This window comes from Tenrec ecaudatus, chromosome 18 (assembly GCF_050624435.1).
Source record: "Tenrec ecaudatus isolate mTenEca1 chromosome 18, mTenEca1.hap1, whole genome shotgun sequence".
NCBI classification, from domain to species: domain Eukaryota; kingdom Metazoa; phylum Chordata; class Mammalia; order Afrosoricida; family Tenrecidae; genus Tenrec; species Tenrec ecaudatus.
In genome coordinates, this window is record NC_134547.1 from 16,491,613 (window position 1) to 16,515,621 (window position 24,009).

At 40.8% G+C, this 24,009-nt stretch overlaps 1 protein-coding gene and 1 long non-coding RNA gene across 3 annotated transcripts in view; one reads left to right on the plus strand and one right to left on the minus strand.

The window, feature by feature from the left end:
• The window catches only part of LOC142432002 (uncharacterized), a 189,966-nt gene that overhangs the window by 59,580 nt on the left and 106,377 nt on the right, over positions 1–24,009 (minus strand). The window lies entirely within an intron of this gene.
• Positions 20,904–21,402, plus strand: LOC142431988 (large ribosomal subunit protein eL29-like). Its single transcript, XM_075537024.1, has one exon. It carries the CDS (start codon positions 20,950–20,952, stop codon positions 21,400–21,402), a length of 453 nt encoding a protein of 150 aa, XP_075393139.1. The 5' UTR covers positions 20,904–20,949.

Here is a 24,009-nt window from a genome sequence, read left to right on the forward strand (position 1 = left end):
TCTGACCGATGGGTGTGGACAGGGACCTGGGGACACCCTTCTCCTCTGTCCATAGGCCCTACAGTTTGAGAAAAGTCCTCTGTCCCAGTCCCCTAAGGACAAGGTGATCAGACGTCCCGCTTTGGGCGGGACAGTTCCGATTTTGAACAATTTTCCCACATCCCGAGGCATTTTTAAAAGTCTCGATTTTTGGAAAGAACGCATGACAAGCTAGGGTATATGGTTTTCAGCTGCCATGTGGCTATTTCGCCAGGATATGAGTTTTGTGAATGTTGTCCCGCTGGTGTCCCGCTTTACCAATGTTAAAATCTGGTCACCTTACATAAGGACAGTCTTTTGAGATATTTACTGGCCAATCTTACTAAATTGGGTTTGGCCCTAAATGCCTGGTCATTTTCTATAACCAAGTTTGGCCTTGATACCAATTGGACAGTGAGTCACACTAGCTAGATGACGGCACTTTCGATTTTAACATCCTCCATGACCTCAACAATTTTTGTCAGCAAACTTACAAGTGGTAAGAAGTCCCACATGTTCAGACCTCTTTCTTTCTTCGCTCCCATCCCTTTCTACCTGTCACCCTGCTCAAGTTCTCTCTTAGCCAGGCCCTAACATTACTCCCCTCTTGTCTTTCTCTGAACCCTCTGACTCCTTGTCTGAGCCCCCAGATATTCTGGGTACACTTCACCATCACCTCCCTCCGCTACCACCTCAACTCCCAAAGGCTGAGGCAACTGTGCCTATGACACCCATTCCCCTCCCTGGAGCCAGCCCCTTCAGAATTCCTGGAGTCTCTCTCTCTCTGTCTCTCCCTCCCCTTCCAGGCTCCCTCCCTGCTCAGCTTCCTCTTAACCTACGCCCAAAGCCTCTGACAGACCTCTCCCAGATAGGGAAACAGCACACGAATCTGTGGTCACTTCCCTGAGCCCTGCAGGGGGGAGGGGTCAGAAAGCTCTGGGAAGTAACAACTTTAATCGTCCACCGCACTTTTGATTTCAATATCCTCCGAAATCTCGACAATTTCTGCCAGTAAAATCACAAATAGTCTGAGGTTCTGTATGTCCAGGACGCCTGTTTTCTGCGCTCCTGCCCCTTTCTCTGTATTTCCTGTTCCCCTTCCCAAGTCCTCTTGACTAAAGAAAATTCCTCCTCTCCTCCTGCTTCTGCACTCCCCTCTGGGGTCTACCTTTTTAGACCTGCCTGAACACCTTGTCTCCCCTCCTACTCACCCCTCTCCCTATTCTGGCCACCTGGAACCCCCACGTCCTCTTCTCCTGATCTACCCGCCTCGCTGGAGGAACCTCAGTCTGCACTCACCTCGCCAGTTAGCAAGCACATGTGATCACAGAATCACCCACTTCTCCTTTGTCTGCCAGGAAAAGTGGCCCGGACTGAGAGTGGTCCGGTTCATTCTCCCTTCTCTCACTGACTTATCTCAGGTTGAAAAGCGTTTAGGCTCCTTTCTAACGACCCCACCACCTGTATTAAGGAGTTTCGATATTTAACTTGAGCTTATGCTTTGTTCTGACATGATATTCTTGTCATCCTTTCCGCTACCTTAACCACAGATAAAAAGGAACGCATTTTTCTCGGTGTTCAACAGCACTCCAACCAGGTTCATTTAACAGACCCTGATCTAAACCCAGACAAAAACCTGGTTAGAGTTATGAAACTGACAATCAAGCAGGCAGGAACAAATGTGCCCGCCGTGATAAAATGCTTCCGTGTGTCTTGGCTGGGGTTCAGGCCATCTCCCATATAGGAGTCAATTTTAATAAACTTAAGAGGATCACTCAAAAGCCTGACAAAAGTCCAGCAATCTTCTTAAGCCGTTCAACTAATGCTTTAACCCTAAATGCCTGAAACCCTGGTCCGAGATTTAGCAAATGTGGGATTTAAGGTTTTTAACAGCCATGAGGAGCAGACAGAGTCAGCCTGTGAAGCCTGGTTCTGGCAGAAGGTAAATTTTCAAACCCAAGCCTTAGTAGCAGCCCTGCAGCTGGCAATCCCCCAAGGCCCTAAAGGGACAGCATGGGGTAAGGGTGTATGGGAACAACGGCCGCCACCTGACGCCGGCTTCAAGTGCAGAGAAGAAGGCCCCAGGCCTAGAGCTCCAACCAAACCCTGCCTGGTATGCGGTCAAAGCGGACACTAGAAGCAACAGGCCCTTTGTGGAAAAGCAACAGGCCCTTTGTGTCTCCATGCAGGGGGACTGTCCTACCAATTCCTGATCCATCGTTGGCCCTGCTGGGGTTGACCGAAGTCAGAGGAGACCCTGACTGGACCCCCATCACCCTCACTAAGCCTGGGGTATTGCTCAAGATACCTGGTGAGTAAATTTCCTTCTTACACAGAAGCTGCCTTTTCTGACCTGCCCTCATTTTCAGGGCTAAGCAGTCCTTCCTCAATCTCGGTCATGGATATTGATGGCAAGCCTACATGCCCCAGGTATACTGGCCCTTTACTCATTCCTTCCCTTTTAATCCCTTTGTGCCCAGTCCGTCGTCTGTTGGGAAGAGACACTTTAAATAAGTTAAGGGCCCCCTTACACCTTACTTCTGGTCTCACAGCACCTCTGTTCCTGCCCTTTCTTTCGCCCAACCTGGAGAAACCGGCCCTACAGGCCTCCTTGCTTCCAGTAAAGAAACCAAACAGTACTTAACACTTGGTCCAGGACCTGCACCTCATTAACGAAGCTGTTTTCCCCATACACCCTGTAATTCCCAACTCCTTAACTTCTCTCTCCCTCCAAAGCACAAGTATCTCATTCTGCTGTTATCTATTTAGACCTGTGCCTCACCTCCACCACTCAGGTTTAACTCGAGATAGACACCAGGTCATAAAAGACCTCCAACCACCAACTTCAGCTGAACAAGCACAGTTACTCCCCACCCAAAAGTCCAGAAGAGCACCATTCCTAATCCATCCAGTCTCTCTAGTCTCCCTGCAGCAACAAGCTCAATAGTGCCGTTATCATGATAACAAATCAGGGCTGTAAGGCAAAGCATAGCTGTATTCCTACCTGTCCTAGTAAACCTGTGTTTTATCTCCTCGCTTGAAACAACACATATTTCTAGTAGAACATCAGAGTACAGCATGCTCCAACACAAAACTTCAACAAACAATTCCAGCTCGTCATAGACTCCACCTTGGAGTCTCTCACCTCCTTACAGCAACAGCTTGGCACAGGTAACCCTGGCACAGGTAACCCTGGCACAGGTAACCCTGGCACAGGTAACCCTTCAGAGCCATTGCGCATTGAATCTGTTAACAGCTGACAAGAGAGGTTCGTGCATGTTTCTAGGAAAAGTGTTGCTACTATGTTAATGAGTCAGGAGTGGTTGAGAAATATGTTAAAGTGTTAAAAACCATGGCCAAGGAAATCAGAAGTCACTGCTGGGGCAAGGTAGCCCACCTCCTGGTTCCAAAACCCCATTATGTCCTGGTCATGGCGCTGGTAGGACCCCTGGTAATAATTTGCTTGCTATTACTTTTAACCCCTTGTCCTTTTAAGTGTTCCTTAAAGAATGAATGAAAGACATATCTAATCTAACGGCTAACCAAGTCTTGTTACATCCTTACAGCCCCATACCTGCCAATGCTGGTCCAGACCATTCCAGCCCATAGCCCTTCCCCGTCACTCAGTATCAGTAGGAAGTAGTCAGATCACATATAGATGCCCATTAATCACTAAAAAGGCTAGAATGTTTGGACCACACTGAAGCAAGTCAGGGTCCTGCACATGCTTCCCTGCATGTCCCTGAAGATCAGCAGCAGATGGCGGCAGATAAGAAAACCGGTGAGACCAAATGTTTCCAGTTTGAAGAAAGCAGGAAGGAGTCGACAAGCAATTCTCAGAATTTCTAAACCCCATATGCTATTGCCATACATTCCTCACCACCCCTTTAAAAAACCAGTGTCTGCCCCAGCTGCTGAGCATGACTTCCCTGACTTGTTGGCCTAGGTCACGGAACCTTGTCAGGAGCTCCCCCAAATAAAGCTATTTCTGTTTCTACTCTCCCTTGTCCTGTCAGTTATGTATGTCTGTCTCCCTGTGCTCAGTTTCACCTCTATAACAACCTCTTCTCTGCTATAAAATGGAGATGACACCCATGAAAACCAAATCAGATAAGGGCTTTGAAACTATTGTTTTAGATTGGAAAACTATATGCAACATCTAAAATAAAATGATAAGGAATACTGCCCTTCTCAATTTATTGCAGAACAAGAATGATATAAGCCTCAAGTCTACCACACAATGACTCTGCCCAGAACAAGAGGGAAAATTTACCATTTTCCCCTAGTTATCCAAAGGTAGGTGTCTCCTGGAAAGATACATTTGCAGAACTCAAATTGTTAAAGAGTATGCTAAAACATACAATAAAAACCACCCCACCTATACACCAATTCTCTCACAAGAGGCAAGGAGGGGCATTATGGCTTATATGGCATTGGCTTCCTAAAGACATAGTACATCTCCCTCTAATTTTTCCACTTCCAAATAATTCTGTACTTTATTATCAAAAGAATCTTCATGTATCATAAAATAGCTTTAAAAACTTTTTTACAATCATATGGTCGCACTAACAAATATATGAATAAATGCTCCCAATCATTATCCACTAGAAAAATGCATATCAAAGCTACAATGAGATACACTCACCCAAGCAATAATGGCACTGTTAAAACACACACACACACAAATGCACACACATTTGCTTATACACCTGCTTTGTCTTCAGCAATCATGTTGGGAAGGTGAGCATCTCAAAGTGACAGAGTATTAGAACAAAGTTGTGTTGAGGTAGTTCTTGAGTGGGGCCCAATGTTCATCTGCTTCCTTAATACTAAACCTATTAAATATATGTACATAGATTGGTGCATAAGCAAATATGGTAAAGAATGATGGTGCTCGGCTATCAAAAAGCATCTGGGGGTCTTAAAGGCTTGAAGATAAATAAGCAGCCATCTAGCTGAAAAACAACAAAGCCCACATGGAAGAAGCACACCAACCTCTGTGATCATGAAGTATCGATGAGATCAGGTATCAGGCATTAAAGATCCAGAGCAAAAAATCATAATGTGAATGAGGAGAGGAGTGCGGAGTGGAGGCCCAAAGCCAATCTGTAATCAATTGGGCATCCCCTTACCGAAGGAGCTGGAAACACAGGGAATACAGGACAGATAAACCCCTCAGGACCAATATTGAGAGTAGCCATACCAGGATGGTAAGGGGAAGGTGTGGGGAGAAAGGGGGAACTGATCACAATGATCTACCTATAAGCCCCTCCCAGGGGGATGGACAACACACAAGACGGTGGGGGGTGGGGAGGAGAGACATCAGACAGTACAAGACATGAAAAAATAATAATTTGTAAATTATCAAGGGTTCATGAGGGAAGGAGTGGGAGGGAGGGGGGAAATGAGCTGATACCAAGGGCTCAAGTAGAAAGAAAATGCTTTGAAAACGATGATGGCAACAAATGTACAAATGTGCTTGAGACAATGGCTGTAAATGAAAATGAAATGTAAATAAAATGAAAAAAAACAGAAAACAGGGAAAAATTGACAAGGTTGTAGAGAAATTGGAACATAACTACTGGTGGGAATGGGAAAAAGCACAACCACTGAAGAAAAATGGCATGGCATTCTTTTTTTTTTTAATCATTTTATTGGGGGCTCATACAACTCTTATCACAATCCATACATACATCCATTGTGTCAAGCACATTTGTGCATTTGTTGTCATCATCATTCTCAAAACATTTGCTTTCTACTTGAGCCCTGGGTATCAGCTCCTCATTTTTCCCCCTCCCTCACTGCTCCCTCTTCCCTCATGAACTCTTGTTAATTTATAAATTATTATTTTGTCATATCTTACTCTGTCCGACGTTCCTCTTCATTCACTTTTCTGTTGTCCATTCCCCAGGGAGGAGGTTATATGCAGATCCTTGTAATTGGTTTCCCTTTCTACCCCACCCTTCCAGTATCACCACTCTCACCACTGGTCCTGAAGGGATCATCTGTCCTGGATTTCCTGTGTTTCCAGTTCCTATCTGTAGCAGTGTACATCCTCTGATCTAGCCAGACTTGCAAGGTAGAATTTAGATCATGATAGTGGGTGGGGGGAGGAAACATTTAAGAACTAGAAGAAAGTTGTATGTTTCATCGTTGCTACATTGCACCCTGACTGGCTATCTCCTCCCTGCCACCCTTCTTTAAAAAGTAGAAATACCATATGATCTAACAATCTTGTTCCTAAGTTTACACCCTAGAGAAACAAAAGTCATCACACAAATGGATGAATATTTCATTGAAGAAATATTCATAATAGCAAAGAGACGAAAACAAGGTAAGTGTCGATTAACAGATGAATGGATTTTTTTTAAATCTGTGGTACACAGATGGAATACTATGTAATGTTAGAGAATAACAAAGAATCCATGAAACATCTCACAGCATAGAAGAACCTGAGGGACATTATGCTAAGTAGAATAAGTCAGATACAATAAAACAAATGTTGTATGAAACTACTATTACAAAAAGTCAAGAAAAGGTTTGCATACAGAAAAAAACATTCTTTGATGGTTACCAGGGAAGGGAGCAGGAGGGAGGGAAGATCACTAGATGCTTGTTTTTATTTTTTCTATCTTTGTCTTTTACTTAAATAGGTTTGGCAGAGAATATTTCTACATCTATCAATATAATAAAACACACAGGAGGTACAATCAGGAAAATTTTTAGCCATAACTAAACACCTCATGGAATAAAGTTACTGGGCTAAGAACCATAATCTTGGGGGACATCTAGATCAATTGGCAGAACATAGTTCATAAAAACAATGTTCTACACCCTACTGTGGTGAGTAATGACTGGAGTCTTAAAAGTTTGTGAGCAGCCATCCAAGATACAACTATTAATCTCTTTAGTCCAGAGTAAAAAAAGAATGAAGAAAATCAAAAACTCAAACCACAACCTCCACAAGCCTGAGACCAGACGAACTAAATGATACTTGGCTACCACTACCTACTGTTCTCACCAGCATCACAACAGAAGGCTCCAGACAGAAAGGAAACTGTAGAACAAATTCAAATTTATTTTTAAAAGAACTAGATTTACTGGTCTGTTAGCGAGGTAGTGGAACCTCCCAGACTGTGGTTCTTAGATATCCTTCAAGTTCAGAAATGAACCCACTCCCAAAGATAACCCTACAGCCAAATAGTCAACAGGCCTATAAAGTGAAAAATCATGTGATACAAACTCTTTATAGATAAGGGATCTAAGGCTCAGAAGGGTTAGAAGAATAAGTGACAAACTCAAAGTCATAATACTAATGCCATTCCTCTCTTCAAGAAAAACTTTCATATAAATTCCAACCCCTTGGCATGACTTTCGAAGTCCATCGCAACCCAACACCAACCTACCTTTGAACCTCATCTCCCTCTAGTGTCCTATGTAAACTCCGGTTTCAAAGCAATTGCTTTCTTCTCTATTCCTTGAGTATATACCCTATACTGCTTAACCTCATCCCTAACGAGACTCCTGGAGTGCCCTTCCAATTTCCTCTCCAACATTTGTACAGTTGGAAGTTTTCCTTTAAAAAAAAACCAACACTGTAGTCTGGTCAATTCTGACTTATAATGATCTCAAAAAATAGAGTAGAAATTCCACATAGGGTTTGCAAGGCTATAAATCTTGACAGATTACCAGAGTTGTCACCCACAGAGCAGCTGGTGGATTTGAGCTACTGACCTTTGGATTAGCAGCTGAACAGTTTAACCAGTGAGCCACCTGGGCTGCAATGACTGAATGCTGTGCCCCCCCCCCTGTGTCAACCAGAAGTCAAGTCCGTAATCTTCTTACTCATAAACAGACCCATTCTCCACTGACCCTAAAACATTAACAACCTATAATTTGAAGATAGCACAAGCTTGCTTGCTTAAAGAGATGAGAACATGAAGCACTTGCTGATGAAGATAAAAACCAACAGTCTTTCATATGGATTACACCTCAACATAAAGAAAACAAAAATCCTCACAACTGGACCAATAAGCAACATCATGATAACAGAAGGAACATTTTGAGTTCCTTCTAAAGGATTTCATTTTACTTTGATCCACAATCGATGTCCATGGAAGCAATAATCAAGAAATAAATCAAAGTAACTATTACATTAGACAAAAAGTCTGCAAAAGACCTTTTCCAAGTGGTAACAAACAAAGTTGTTATTTCGAGGACTAAGATGCACCTAACCCAAACCACGTGTGTTCAATTGCCTTGTATGCATGTCAAAAGCTGGAAAACGAATAAAGAAAAACAAAGAAGGATTTATTCATTTCAAAAATGTTGACACTCAGAAGAGTAAGCAAATTTGTCTTGGTGGTAGCATAGCCAGAAAACATTTCTTTATCATTTTATTAGGGGCTCATGCAACTCTTATCACAATCCATACATACATCAATTATGTAAAGCACATTTTACATTCGTTGCCCTCATCATTCTCAAAACATTTGTTCTCTACTTAAGCCCCTACATTTTCCCCTCCCTTCCCACTCCCCTCTCCCTCGTGACCCCTTGATCATTTATAAATTATTATTTTGTCTTATCTTGCCCTGTCCGATGTCTCCCTTCACCCACTATTCTGTTGTCCATCCCCCAGGAAGGAGGTCACATGCAGATCCTTGAAATCAGTTCTCCCTTTCGAACCCACCTTCCCTATACCCTCCCAGTATCGCCATTCACGCCACTGGATCTGAGGAAATCATCCTCTCTGGATTCCCCAGAATTCATTTTAGAAGGGGGGATGGTGAGATTTTGTCTTACATACTTTGCATGTGTTATCAGAAGTGCTAAGTCCCTAGAGAAGGACATCATGCTTGGTAAAGTAGAGGGTGAGTGAAAAAAGAAGAAGGCCTTCGTTGAGATGGATAGATACAGTGGCTACAACAACAATTGGTAGGATGATACAAGAGCACACAGTTATATAGAAGGTCACTAGGAGTCAGATGATCAAAGTCTATAACCTTCAGTATTGGTAACAACTAAATGTAAAGGAAAAAAACTCTCACAAATAGAATAATAGACAACATTATAATAAATGAAGAAAAAACTGAAGTTGTTGAGAATTTCATTTGACTTTATCCACAATCAGCACTCATGGACTCAGCAGCCAGGAAATCGAATGATATATAGCATTGGGAAAATTTGTTGCACACGAGCTCTGTAATGTGTTCAAGAACAAAGTATCACTTGAGAACTATGGTATACCTGACACAAGCCATGGTATTTTCAGCCATCTTATATATATGTGAAAACTGGACACTAAATAAATAAGATGGGAGAATAATTTATGCGTCTGAATTATGCTGTTGCAAAAACTAAAGTATCATGAACTGCCGGAAGAACAAACATACCTGTCTTGGAGGAAGTACAGGCAGATGCTCCATAAAAGCAATGATAGTGGCACTTTGTCTCATGTGTTTTCGATTTGTTATCAGGATAAACTTAAAAAAATACTTCCTCCCCCACAATTCTACCTTACAAATCTGACTAGATCAGAGGATATACACTGGTACAGATAGGAAATGGAAACACAGGAAATCCAGGATAGATCCCTTCAGGACTAATGCTCAGAGTGGCGAGGGTGGAGGGAAGGTGGGGTAGAAAGGGGGAACCTATTACAAAGATCTACATATAACCCCCTCCCTGGGGGATGGACAACAGAAAAGTGGATGAAGGGAGATGTTGGACAGTGTAAGACATGACAAAATAATAATAACTTATAAATTATAAAGGGCTCATGGGGGGAGGGGAGGGGAGGAAAGGAGGAGCTGATACCACGGCCTCAAGTAGAAAGCAAATGTTTTGACAATGATGAGGGCAACAAATGCACAAATGTGCTTGACACAATGGATGGATGGATTGTGATGAGTTGTACGAGCCCCCAATAAAATATTTTTGGGGTTTTTTTTTTAAAAAACACACTCACTAACTGCTAAGTCAATTTCCAGCCCTTTGGAGTTCTGATGGCATCGTGGTTACACGTTGGGTTGCTAATCACTTGGTCTGAAGTTCTAAACACCAGTTGCCCTATAGGAGGATAGGGCTTTCTACTCCCCTAAAGAGTTACAGTTCGACTGGAGTTAGCCAGTTGCCTTTCTTCTCTTGACGAATAAAACTCTTCTTGCCTTAACAGAAAGGGGAAGAAGAGAAAAAAGAGTTACAGTCTCAGAAACCCACAGGGGCAGCTCTACCCTGTGCTGTAGGGTGGACATGCTTCAAGAGAGACTAGACCCTGGAAAGGGGACCATGCTTGGTACAGGGTCAGCAAAAAGAAGTAAGCTCCTCAACACAATGAATGGACACAGTAGCTGCAGCAATAGTCTAAACATGACCATTGGAGAATGGTGCAAATGGCACAGTGCTTTGTTCCGTTGTATGGGGTCACTATGAATTAGAACCTGATCAAAGGCACCTAACAATAGCCACAAAGTTCACTTGTTCTTACCTCTGCATTCTCAAAGCGCTCCTGTTCAGCATGATACTTATTTGGCTGGTGTTATGTTACTTGCAGTGCCTATATCATGATTTACATATTTACCTGTCCTTCCTAGAACTACGACTTCTTTAAAGGAAAAGATTGTACTATATTTCCCCACATCCACCAATTGCATCTGACCAGGCCTGAGAACATTTTCTGAGGGTCTATGGCATGTTTGCTATTCTACATTCCTGTGTTATTTCATTTATTCCCCTCAGTATTGTCACAAATGAGGAAAATTTATGCTCTGAGAAGATAAACTTCCTGAAGTGTATTGTCTTATTCGTGGTAGAGCCATGATGGGGACATGCAGGACCCTTGTCCTCCCCCAGCCTATTGTTATAAACCAGGCTGCTCCTAACACAGCCGGTGCCTTGCATAGACAGGTAAGCCGTCTCACAGAGCCGATACAAGGCCCGACAGAGAGCCAAGGTACACATGGCAAGGACACAAAGCAAGCATTTTGCTCTCTCCCTCTGAAACCCACACCTGGTTCTCCAGGGCCACCTTAACATCCGGCATTAACCCTTTATTTTGTGCCTATTTGGGCAGCAGCCCCACTCTGTTCCACAGGCAGCACTTCCTTGGGTAAAAGGTCAGAAAATTAAAAGTCAAATTCCTTTGAAGTAGAGTCAGAAACGTGATTATTGAATGAGCCACTTACTAGGAAAGAGCCCCTCCCTATGGCCGCCCAGTTTCAGCTTCTGTGTTTTCCTTTCGGGGCCTGTCAGGCAACTTGGGGATTACAGGGACAAAACTTTTGCCAATAAATCTTGTCTAGCAAAATTGGATTGGAATAAGCTCTGACGTTGCAAATACCAGGTCAGCAAGAGGACATGCCTCTTTTCTGTCTCATTTTACTCCTGGACCACTTCCTCCACATGCACATGTGAAAGCGTATCTTAGAAAGCAGGCATCTCTGCTCTGATAATAATAGCTACCATTTCCTGAATGCCTAGTGTGTGACAGGAACCATGCCCTGTGCTTTAATTAATTTATTTCAGTTAATCCTTGTTAATGTCCCATGAGTGACACAGTCTAGTGGAGTTATGAAGGACTACCACAACTTGAACATGCTACTGAATTCCTTTGTGCTTTAATGTTCTCATTTTAGAATGAGAACTAAAATAGTGCCTAATACTTGGAGCTGTATGAGTATTAACTGAATTAATAAATGTAAGGTGTTCCATACATGTTAGCTATTATAGCTATCATGTGAACATCATCTCCATTTTACAGATGAACCAAGTGAGTCTTAGAGAGTTCAAGTCACGTGCCCAATATCATGTAATCCACAAAGCACATAGCATGAACTTAAACCCAGGTCTAAACTCGCTGGCTCCACAGGCACATAGAAACATGATCTATACCAGTGCTGGAAGGCTCTGTGTCACTCGCCATCACTCTCTCTGTTCAAGGAACTACAATAGGACATAGAATGGAGGCCCCAATGTCATCCTGGGGAAGTGGGAATATGCAGGATCCAGAGACAACCGTAGTGATTTTATACAAGGAGTATCAAGTGAAAAGATACATCAAAGACAGTCCTCAAGGGGGAAAGTATGTCACCTATGGGTACCACCAAGCCTGAGCACAAGCGAAAATGCAAAGGGAAGTCCCACCCATGATGATATGGTGCCTTGATATGGTGGAGGGGATACAAATTTAATGTGGGAACCTCAGAAAATGTTTTGGGCATCAGTTGGTCTGAAGGTTTCCGGTCTTTAACACACCTTTAGCGTCTGCCCAACATCCTGGTATGAACAGGGTGACATAACTGTGGTTCCCTAGAGACAACTCTGTACAGCCTAATACTGACCTGTCATTTCCCTGCTAACACTCTTCAGCCCTTGGTGGAACATGAACTCATTCTCAGCTCTGGGAGTGCTTGAGTTCATGCCTAATTTCTTTAACTATCATAAAGAGTCAGTCTTCTGACTACCTATGGTCACTGTGCTCCTGAGGGAGTGCTAGAAAGTAGCAAAGGGATAGACTCCTGCTCCACTTGCCTCTGTCAATCACTCCAGCATCTGACTTTATTTGACTGGTTCTGAAAGTTCCCAAAGGCTTACTAATGGCCCAAAGTTGGGTACTGAAAGAATGAGACACAGAGCACTGTTTTCTTTTCTTTTCTTTTTTTTTTAGAGTGTGAAAGATACATTTTATTTGAACTTTCAGTGCAAGATGACTTTATATTTACTGATAAATTGTATTGAGGAATTTCTGGCAAGATGGCAGGCTAGGCAAACACTCTATACAGTTCTTTCACAGGAAAGCTGAAAGACCAAATGAAACAGATACACGTGGTAACACTAGAACTTTGAAGTACAGAGTAAAAGATAGAGACGTGGAATACATGCTGGTGAGGAGAAGAAACTGAACAAAAATGGCTAGAGAAAGACAAATAAATAAATTGTCAGCTAGCTCGACAGGGCACAGCCATCTTGAACTTTTGCATGTTTTATTGAGACAAACCCCTGACAACACAAATGCATATCACTTGTGACTGGTAATCAGAAAGCAACCGTGCCCCACAGCCCACTCACATCCAAACCTCCTAAAGTCCTACCTACTGGGTGAGCCACTACCCACTCCCATACCACCTGATGATTAATAGAAGTCAAGTCTGTCCTCAACTGTGCTACACAAACACTAAATAGAGTACTATGAATGCACTCGCATTATCTATCATACTTAGAACACCCAAACATAAAATTTCCAGTTGAATACAAAGAGAACACAATGTCTCAGAGACAACAGACAATTCCAGTGCACACGAAGACACAAGAGAGTGGCTCAAACAAGTAACCAAAACACAAAGCCAGAAGATCTTTCAGAGGTAGAGCTAGCATTAGAACTACCAGATAAGAAACTTGAAAGAATGGTATCGAAGTACTGTCACTGGATTGACAAGAGGATCAAGAAATTTAGAGATAAAATCAAGAACACGGGGGAAGGGGCAAGGCTGGATTTAGAAAAAGTAAGGGAAACCCTATAAAATCAAACAAAAATCAAGGGAAATTTGGAAACCATACAAAAACAGCACACAGAAATCTAGAAGATTGATAAAATTTCAGAAATAGATAACAGATCACTAGGGCAAAGGAGCAGGATTGAGCCAATGAAAAATCAAATTAATGAACTTGAAGACAAACCTCTGAATACTAATCTAGTACTGAAACAATCAGAAAAAGAAAAGTAAGTCAGAAGGAATCCTAAAACACTATGTGCAATACCATCAAAAAGAGTAATTTATTTGTGATTGCAATTCCAGAAGAAGGAGAGATACATAAAAGGAGAAAGAAAGCTGTTGAAGGGTTGTTGGAAAGCAACTCCCCTAACATGAAAGATGAGAAGATATGTGTTTAAGAAACTGAACTCATGGACCTAAACAGAATATACCCCAAATGGAAATCACCAAGATATATCATAATCGAACTTTCCAAAATCAAAGACAAAATTCTGAGAGCAGCTCAGTAAAAACAAAAGATTTCCTACAAAGGAGAAACAATAACACTAAGTTTTATTTCTCAGCAGAAACCATGATGCAGACAAGAAGGCAATGAAACAACTTATCTAAAACTCTGAAAGAGGAAAAAAATGTCAACAAGAGCCATGTACTCTGAAAAACTGTCCCTCAAATATTACAACAAAATTAGGGCATTTTTCCCAAAGAAACAGAAATCAAAGTTAGTTGTATTTACCATACCAGTCTTACAAAAATGTTAAATAAAATTATTTGGACAGAGAATCAGCAACAGTAAACAACAATCTGAGATGAATACATGATACCACCATCAAAAGTCAACCCAGCTACAGAAGAATCCAAAGTAAAACAAACTTACAAGACTGAAAATAGGGAACCACATTTATCCAATATACTGAAGACAATTACAAAATAAAAAGAGTTAACAGTGTAGTTACAGAACTTCCAAATAGAGAAAATTCATGTAGATTTCAAGATACAGAAGACCGCTTTAAATTGGAGACAAAATCATTAAATTACAGGGTAACTGCAAAGAAAATAAACTTCAAGATAAAATGGGTAAATTTTTAAAGTTAGTAAGCAATAAAGCAATAGCAATGAAGAAAAATGAAAAGAAACCCCACAAACAAAGTGGGAAAAGTGAAGACCGGAGAAGACAATGGGAGGCTTGCAAGAGTAGAACAGTAAAAGAGGTACAAGTCCTGCTAGAGCGGAGCAGGTCCGTTCGTACAGAAAAGAGCTCTCAACACACGGAATCTAGGACAGATAAGCCCCTCAGGTACAGTAATGGGAGTAGAGATACCATGAGGGTAGAGAGAAGGTGAAGGGAGAAGAGGGAGAAAGGGGGGATCAATTGCAATGATAGACGTATAACACCCCCAACCACTGAGGGGGAAGAACAATAGACACATGGGTAAAGGGAGAAAGCAGATGGTATAAGATATGAAAATATAATAATACATAATTTATTAAGAGCTCACACAGGTGGGAAGGTGGAGGAGGGAGGGGGAAAAGAGGAACTGATACTAAGGGCTCAAGTTGAAAGAAAATGTTTTGCAAAGAATGATGGCAACATATGTACCAATGTGCTTGATACAACTGAAGTATGGGTTGTTATAAGAGCTGTAAGAGGCCCAATAAAATGGTTTTAAAAGCAGCAAAAGAGGTAAATATTGTTACCCACACAATCCTCCAATAGCAACAACCTATAAATAGAGGCATGGATAGACACACAGATTGAACAGCTGTGAAAGAGAGAGGGAATATACTCACAAAGACATACAGACTTGACAGAGGATATTTGCTCATGAGTATTTACCTTTGCTGGAAACATATCCATAAATATGCTTGTGTTGGTCTTGGTACATTAGAGAAACAAATACACAGAAACTGATGTATATGAAATAGAGTTTTATATAAAGAGTAAGTGCACATCAAGAAAACATCCCAATCCAGTGATGCCCAAGCCCACAAGTCCAACATTAGCCCATATTACAACACCAATCCACAATGTCCTCCTCCATCTCACAAAACACACATGATGCCAACTGCGGGAGGAAAGCTGAATCAGTGAGCATGTAAACATCTCAGCAGTGGCAGGGGTCTCCACACGGCTGCTCCAGCACCCAAGGCTTCATCGGGGTAGGTCCACATGGATTCTCCTTGGGGATGTCTTGTGAGAAGTGAGCCTTGTTAGCTGAAGCAGGGAACTGGTTAAGGCAATTGCACCCTGGTCTAATCGACACAAAGCAAGATACCCAAGAACTAAAAAGGCGAGGCTCACCAAGCCATTTAGCCCTCAGCCCTTCAATTAACCCCACATGTATTTATCAGCCAGGTTGGCACAATTAACTACCTCAATGCTAAAGCATACTGGAGACAAAGTTATGAAAATATTGAAGGAATGAGCCATGGGCCTGGACATGGTCTCAGGGACATGAAGTTCAACTGGCATAATGAAGACATTGTTCTACATCTTACTCTGGAGTGAAGCACCTGGAGTCTTCAAAGCTCAGGAGCAGCTATCTATGGTGCAACGATTGGTCTCTGTATGTCTAGAAGAAAGAAAAGCTATGAAAACTGAAGACACATAGAAACAATTAGTCCAATGGAATAATGAAAAGCTTCTTAAACTGTGGGTTTCAATCCTAAGTGGGGTTGTGTAACTGAATGTGGAAGTAGTGAAAAATTTAGCAGCAGCAAAAGGTATCTGAATGCCTTTACAACCAAGAGTTAATTCAAAATAAAACGCATAATGAATCCAAGATGTTTTCTGTTCATATTTGCCGGTGTTGCATCATGCTATTTCACTGCAACCTCGGTCTGAACACACAACATGTGCACTTTGCCCTGTGCACACTGCCATGCCATGCAATGCCAGTGACCACTGTCTGAAACACTTTGGCTCATATTTGAGACTAATGTATTTTATGAGTTGCAGAGGTTTTACTGTACTTACAAAGTTTTCTGCTCTTATATAAACATATAAACATATTAATTGAATTACAGAAAATAAAGTTTTATACCTGGGGAAAGTACCAAAGATGTTCCACTAGGAGGGATATCCTGCACTTCCTGGCAGTGAGAATATCAACTTAAAGCTAGGGAGACCCAAATTTCTTTAAGTGGGAGAGTATCAATGCCTGCTGACAGACTCCCCTTTAGTATTTAACAGTGGCATAAGCCATGTCTGTGAGTCCTCCTCCTCCTAGGCACAACCGATTTTTTTCTGGCCCCTGAGGCAACCCAACAAGCCAAACCACTTACTCACTGTTCTCTGGGAGACAGCTAATTGCTTAGGCAGCTGGGTGCAGATATAATCAGTACCCAAGTTTAACTTTTCATGTTTTTTCTCCTTCCTCCTTTCTTGCTTTGTTCACCATTGCCCTAGCTCCCCACCCAGAATACACATACACAAAATAACACTGCCAAAGAGCAGGAATTTCCACCACAGGAAGTTTTATTTCTTACTTTATTTTTCTTTGGCTTTTACACTTTCATACTATTATAACACTCTTATTTTACTTTTAGAGTTCTCTCATTTCCCTTTCTACCACCCTCTTCTGGTGCAGCTCATCCTATTGAGGATATCCATTCCTTGCAGGGAAAAAAATAGGCAGTTCTCTAGGTTCCTGCACATTTGCCCAAACAAGGTCTTTGGTTTTCGCCCCATGTAAGTGCACACACACATTCACAGTGCCATAGCAACAGAAATTAGCACCCACACTCAAACCACACTTGAGTCTTCCCTCTTTTTCTCTTTTATACCTGTCTCTCAACACATCCACCTATTATCTCTTTCTGCTGTTTCTCCTTTTCCTCGTGACATATATTTACATAGAACTTATTAATTCTGATTACCCCCTTTTAAAATACACCTTCTCATTATTTTTACAAATTTGTTGACTTATCCAGACAGTCCCTTACTATTACTATCATTATTTTTATTTTACTCTTGGTATTCTTCCCCCACACTTTCCCCACTTACCCAATTCTCTCCCCTTTTCTCCATTTTACCACTATATGTTTTCTAGCTCCTATCAGACCTCTTCCACATCACTAGGCAGAGCCAACTACCTCTATATGTCCCAGAAACTCACTCAACACTAATAGCTCTATCACAATGCCAAGGAAACAGCAGTCAGCCACAGGAAACACACGCACACACAATCAAGAAAAACCAAACACATACAACAACAAAAATCACCCAAACCCAAAAGAGTACAATAAAGAAGAGGCCATGAAATTTCCAGAAACAGAATTCAAAAGAATGATGTTTAGGTTCTTCAAGAGATGTTGGAAACACTCATGAGAACAAGAGAAGAAATGGAAAACTAAAATCTTTAAAGCAAAAGGAATTCCCAGACCCCAGAAAAAAAGAAAAGAAATAACAGAATTAGGCAACATAGTAAAAGACCTGAAAACAGAACTGAAGAAGAGGAAAATCGAATCAGTGAGCTCCAAGACAATCACTCTGACTATAATCAATGAGAGAAACAATCAACCAAAAGTTCAAATGAAACAGAAAAAAATCTGAGAGTGATGTGAAGCACTAGCAAGAGAAACAACCAATCTACATCTCATCAAGATACTGTAACACGAAACAAAAAAAAATCAGAAGAAAATATTCCCAACATCATAAAGAAGGAGAAAATCACTATTCAAGAAGCTGAGAGAACCAAAAATAAGATAGATCCCAAAAGCATGCTGACATATCAAAGTCAAACTCCAACTTCTAGGAAAAGGAGAGACTTCTGAGAGAAGCTGGAGAAAAAGATCAGTCACCTACAAAGGAAAATCAGTAACAATAAGCTCAAGCTTCTCAGCAGAAACTGTGCAGGCAAGAAGACAACGAATGACATAGATAAAATAATGAAAGAAAAACAGTGCCACCCAAGAATCCTATATTCAGCAAAATTACTCCTCAAATACAAAGGATATATAAAGGTATATTCAGACAAGGGAAAACTAAAGAAATCCATAAAAACAAGACCAGCATTAGAAAATATATTAATCAGATCACTATGGTCAGAGTATAAAAAACAGCAGACAAACTTGAGAGCATCAGAACTAACACCCAGAAACCAATATGATGGAAATAGCACTCAAAACAACACAGAACATCCAGAAACACAGAGCATACAAAACAACAAAAAAATAGAGAACAAACGAAGACACAAATAAAACAAAACAAGTGGGGAGAAAGAAACCAAACAGAAATACATCACAATGACAGCAACAAATCCACATATATCAAAAATGATACTGAATATCAATGGATTAAATGCAACAATCAAAAAAGAGTAACAGACCGGATTAGAAAACAAGGCCCATTTAAATGCTGCCCACAAGAGGAACACCTTAAACTCAAAAACAAAGATATACTAAAATACCAAACCAATGGTCACTATAAGAAGGCAGGAATGGCAATATTAATTTCTAGTTAAACAGACTTCAAGGTGAATAACATAATGAGACAAGAATGGACACTACTTAATACATCAGGATAACATAACCTTAAGAAACATATGCGAGCCCATTGAAAGACCCTTGAAATATCAATCAAATGCTCACAGAGTTGAAAATAGAAATAAACAACTCCAGAGTAATAATAGGAGACTTCAACACAGCACTCTCAAGTAAACACAGATCATCTGGAATAAAACTTAGTAAAGTAACATAACAGCCAAATAACACAATCAACCAGCTCAACCTCCCACACATACTGAGCATTACACCCAACAACACAATAGTCAGTCTTCTCTAGTACACACAGTATATAGTTTAGAATAAGCCACATGTTACACCACAGGCAAGCATCAACAAATTCAAAAACCTTGAGATTCTATGATCCATTTTTTCAGATCACGATGCTAAAAACTAGAAATCAATAATAGAAAGAAAATAAACATAAATACAAACACATAGGGAATGAGCAGCATACTACTTGAAAACGACCAAAAAAGGACTTAAATTAAGAAATCCTGGGCAAAAACAAGAACAATAACACATCATACCAGGATATAAGGAACAGAGTAAAAGCAGTTATTAGCAGGCATTTGACACAACCAACACATAAAAAAAGGAGAAATCCAAAATCAACACCTTAACACCACATCTCCAACAACTAGAACAAAGACAACAGCATAACCCCTGTAATGACAGGAAAAAAAATCATAAAGATTAGAGCAGAAACAAACTGGAAAACAGAAAAACAATAGAAATAAAACACAAGAGAAGTTGGTTTTGTTAAAGGGATTAACAAAATTGACAAACCACTGGCAAACTTAACAAAGGGAAAAAAAGAGAAGATGCCAAATCACTAATGAGAGATGGAAATGGTGACATCACAACAGATCAAAATGAAATAAAAATAATAATACAGTACTATGAAAGATGGTACTCCAATAAACTTGATAATCTAGAAGAAATGACAAATATCTAAAAATACACCATCTACCTAAATTAACAGACAGATATAGAAAACCTGAACAAACCCATAAAAAGAAGAGGAGAAACAGAAAGTCACCAAGAAACTTCCAGCAAAGAAAAGTCCAGGGCCAGCACGGGAAGAGCTATCACCAATTCTACACACAGTATTCCAGAATATAGAAAAAGACAGCAACTCCCAAACTCATTCTATAAGCAAGCAGAACCCTGATTCCAAAACCAGACAAAAACCCCACAAAGACAGAAAACTACAGACCAAGAACCCTCATGAACATTGACGCAAAGCTTCTCAACAAAATCCTGGCCAAAAGAATACAACAAAATATCCATGATATAATCCATCATGACCAAGTGAGATTCATTCTATGGTTCAACATTAGAAAAACAATCAATATAATCTACCACATAAACAAGACAGTGAATAAGAATCACATGAGCCTATCAACAGATGCAGAGAAAAAGCATTGACAAGATCCAACACTCATTTCTAATAAAAACACTCAATAAAATAGGAATAGACGGGAAATTCCTCAATGTAATAAAGGTCACAGACAAAAATCCAACTGCTAATATCACACTCAATGGAAAAAAAAAACTGAAAACATTTCCCCTGGAAATGGGACGTAAACAAGTGTGCCCCTTATCGCCACTCTTATTCAACATTGTGCTGTAAATTTTAGTTAGAACCATTAGACAACAAAAATAAATCAAGGGAATATAAATGAACAGTGAAAAAGTGACACTCTCACTATTTGCCAAAGATATGATTTTACAGAAAGAACCCAAGGACTCCACAAAAAGACTGTTGGAAACAATTGAGAGGGTTGGTAAAGTAACCGGATACAAGAATAATAAGAAGTCAATTGGATTCCTATATACCAATGAAGAGAGCTCTGAAAAACACATTAAGAAAATAATAGCGCTCTCTCTTCCGGTCCCTGGCGTTCCGGGAGCTGCAGGCGTCGGTGCAGACATGGCCAAATCCAAGAACCACACCACGCACAACCAATCCCGGAAATGGCACAGAAACGGCATCAAAAAACCCAGGTCACAACGATACGAATCTCTTAAGGGGGTGGACCCCAAGTTCCTGAGGAACATGCGCTTCGCCAAGAAGCACAACAAGAAGGGCCTGAAGAAAATGCAGGCCAACAACACCAAGGCTGCGGCTGCTCGCGCTGAGGCTATCAAGGATCTTGTGAAGCCCACAGAGGTCAAGGCCAAGATCCCAATGGGCGTCAACCGCAAGCTCAGCCGACTGGCCTACATTGCCCACCCCAAGCTTGGCAAGCGGGCTCGGGCACGTATTGCCAAGGGTCTGAGGCTCTGTCAGCCCAAGGCCAAGGCACAAAGCAAGGCTGATGCTCCAGCCAAGGCCACGACTCCAGCTCAAGCTCCCAAAGGCCCCCAAGTTCCCACAAAGTAGAGTTCTCTGTGAGGGCGAGAGGGACTGGTGTGAGCCCTGGGCTGCTGCCTGCATGGCGCTGGTGTCTTCTTGTGCTGTTTGTTGTACAAATAAACCCACGTGGCGCTGTTAAAAAAAATAAAAATAATTTTAAAATAATAATAATAGCAAAAATTTTTAAGAAAAATAAAATAATAGCATATACAATAGTCATACAAAAGATGAAATTCCTAGGAATAAACCTAATTTTTTAAAAAAGAGTTGGACAAAGAAAACTACAGAACACTATTACAAGAAAAAAAGAGACCTACTCAAATGGAAAAATATTCCATATTCATGGATAGGAAGGTTTAATATTGTGAAAATGTCAATACTACCTAAAGCAATCAACAAATACAATTTTGATCCAAATCCTAACCTCATTCTTTAAAAAATGGAAAACTAATTACCAAATTAGTTGGTTAGGAAAGCGACCCAGGATAAGCAAAGAACTTCTCAAAACATCAACAAAGTAGGAAATCTTGCAATACCTGACTTCTGACCCAATTACACAGCCACAGTAGTCAAAACAGCCTGGTACTGGTATAATGACAGATATATAGACCAATGGAACAGGATAGAAATCCAGAAATAAAAGCATCCACCTACAGGCACTTGATTTTTGACAAAGAATCAAAAAACATGGTATAGGAAAGGGACACCCTCTTCAACAAATAGGTTAGACACCTAAATGTAAACCCAAGAACTTTCAGGATCATGAATGAGAAAATTGAGACAACTTGAGAGCCTTATTTACAGGGCATACATGGACTACCAAATAAAATAAAGGAAGAACACACAGTGGAAGACAAAATAGATGACTGGGACCTATTAAAAATGAACACTTCTGAACATCAGAAAAGTAAAACAAGAGCCCATGGATTAGGGAAAAATCTTTAACAATGACACCACGGGCAAGGAACTAATTACTAAAATCTATAGAATTCTGCAACACCTCAAAGAAAAATAATCCTATTAAAAGGTGGTCAAAGGACATGAATAGACCATTCACAAAGAACATTTCAATGGCCAACAAATACTCGAGGAAATGCTCACACTCATTAGCCATCTGGGAGATGTAAATCAAAACAACGATGACCAAAACTGATTCTGGTGATGATTGTACAACTCTTCTTAATATGACTGAGCTGTTGAATAGAATGATATACAAATTATATGCCAATAAAACTGTTTTTAAAAATTACATGACCAGATCAAAACACTAAGGACATCTGTGTTAGACAGGGTTGTCTAGAGAAACAAAACCAGGATGCTAATAATTTTATATATATTTATACAGATAGATATGTAACATAAGAAATAAACAGTTAATTAAATTATAAAGCAGTACAAATGGCTCAGTGTCCCTCATTCCCGTGAGACAGCTGTGAGACACTGGCAGTCCTTCAAGTCTTGAGGGCTTCCAGGTAGACCTCTGTAGAGCAATTCAGGCTATCTGACCATAGGCAGCAAACTGCAAAGCAGGCCACCAACAGTCAGCCAGAGGTCCGACAGTCCCCAGCTCAAGATATGTAAACTCCAATGGTGTGGCGAAGCAAGTCTTGAAGGAACCTCAAATTACAGCAATACAGTCCACAGGTTAGGTGTCGCACAGGTAGTGTAGCTTGCAAATTGAGGCACAGCACAAACAAGGCAGCCACACACTGGTCTGATGATCAAAGAGCAAGAGACAAGAAAGGCAAGGCTCACTGAGTCATTTATCTCCCTGGCCTTCAACTAATCCCACATGTGTTTATTGGCCAGGTTGGCACAATAAACTAACTACCTCAGCATCCAACAGAACAAGAGGAGCAAAGCAATGAAGTCCCCAGGGAATACCAAAAACAGATTTGGGGGCCAGGGCATGACTCCCCATCAGACTCAGTGGGAAAATACTCCTAAAGTTCAACAAACAATTTATAGGCTTTTCTTTTTTGTCATTGCTTTTTGTTGTTGTTTGAGGAGGGTTGTTTTCTTTTGTTGTTTTTCTGTCTTGTTTTTGTGCTTATTATTGTCTCTGCATGTCTATGTAGATAAGATAAGCAGGATAAACAATCTAGAGAAGAAAACAATAGGACCAATGGTTGGGGCAGGGGACATGGGAGAGGAGGGTGCAGGGAAAAGGGAGGGAGTGTCAACAAACCCAGGGACAAGGGAACAACAAGTGATCTGAAACTGATGGCAAGAAGGGCACCGGATGCCTGGTGGGGTTATCAAAGGCAATGTAGATGAGAGGGATAGTGGAAAAAGAAGAAAGTAAAAGGAACTAGAGGAAAGAACTAGGAGGCAAAGGGCATTTACAGAGGTCTAAATACAGGCATGTACATATGTAGATATAGTTATACAATAATAATAGGGAAATAGACCTATGTACATATATTTACATGTTAAGTATTAAGGTACCAGATGACATTGGGCCTCTACTGAAGTACTCCCTCAACGCAAGAACACTTTGTTTTAATAACCTGGCATTCTGTGATGCGCTCCTTCCCAGACACGATCGATTACTGAAGACAAAATGGGTAAATATGCAAATGTGGTAAAGAAAGCTGATGGTGCCCAGCTATCAAGGGATATAAGGCCTGGGGT

What these genes read in the sequence shown, in the direction of transcription:
- LOC142431988 (XM_075537024.1), top strand. Translation starts at nt 20,950, where the DNA reads ATGGCCAAATCCAAGAACCACACCACGCACAACCAATCCCGGAAATGG.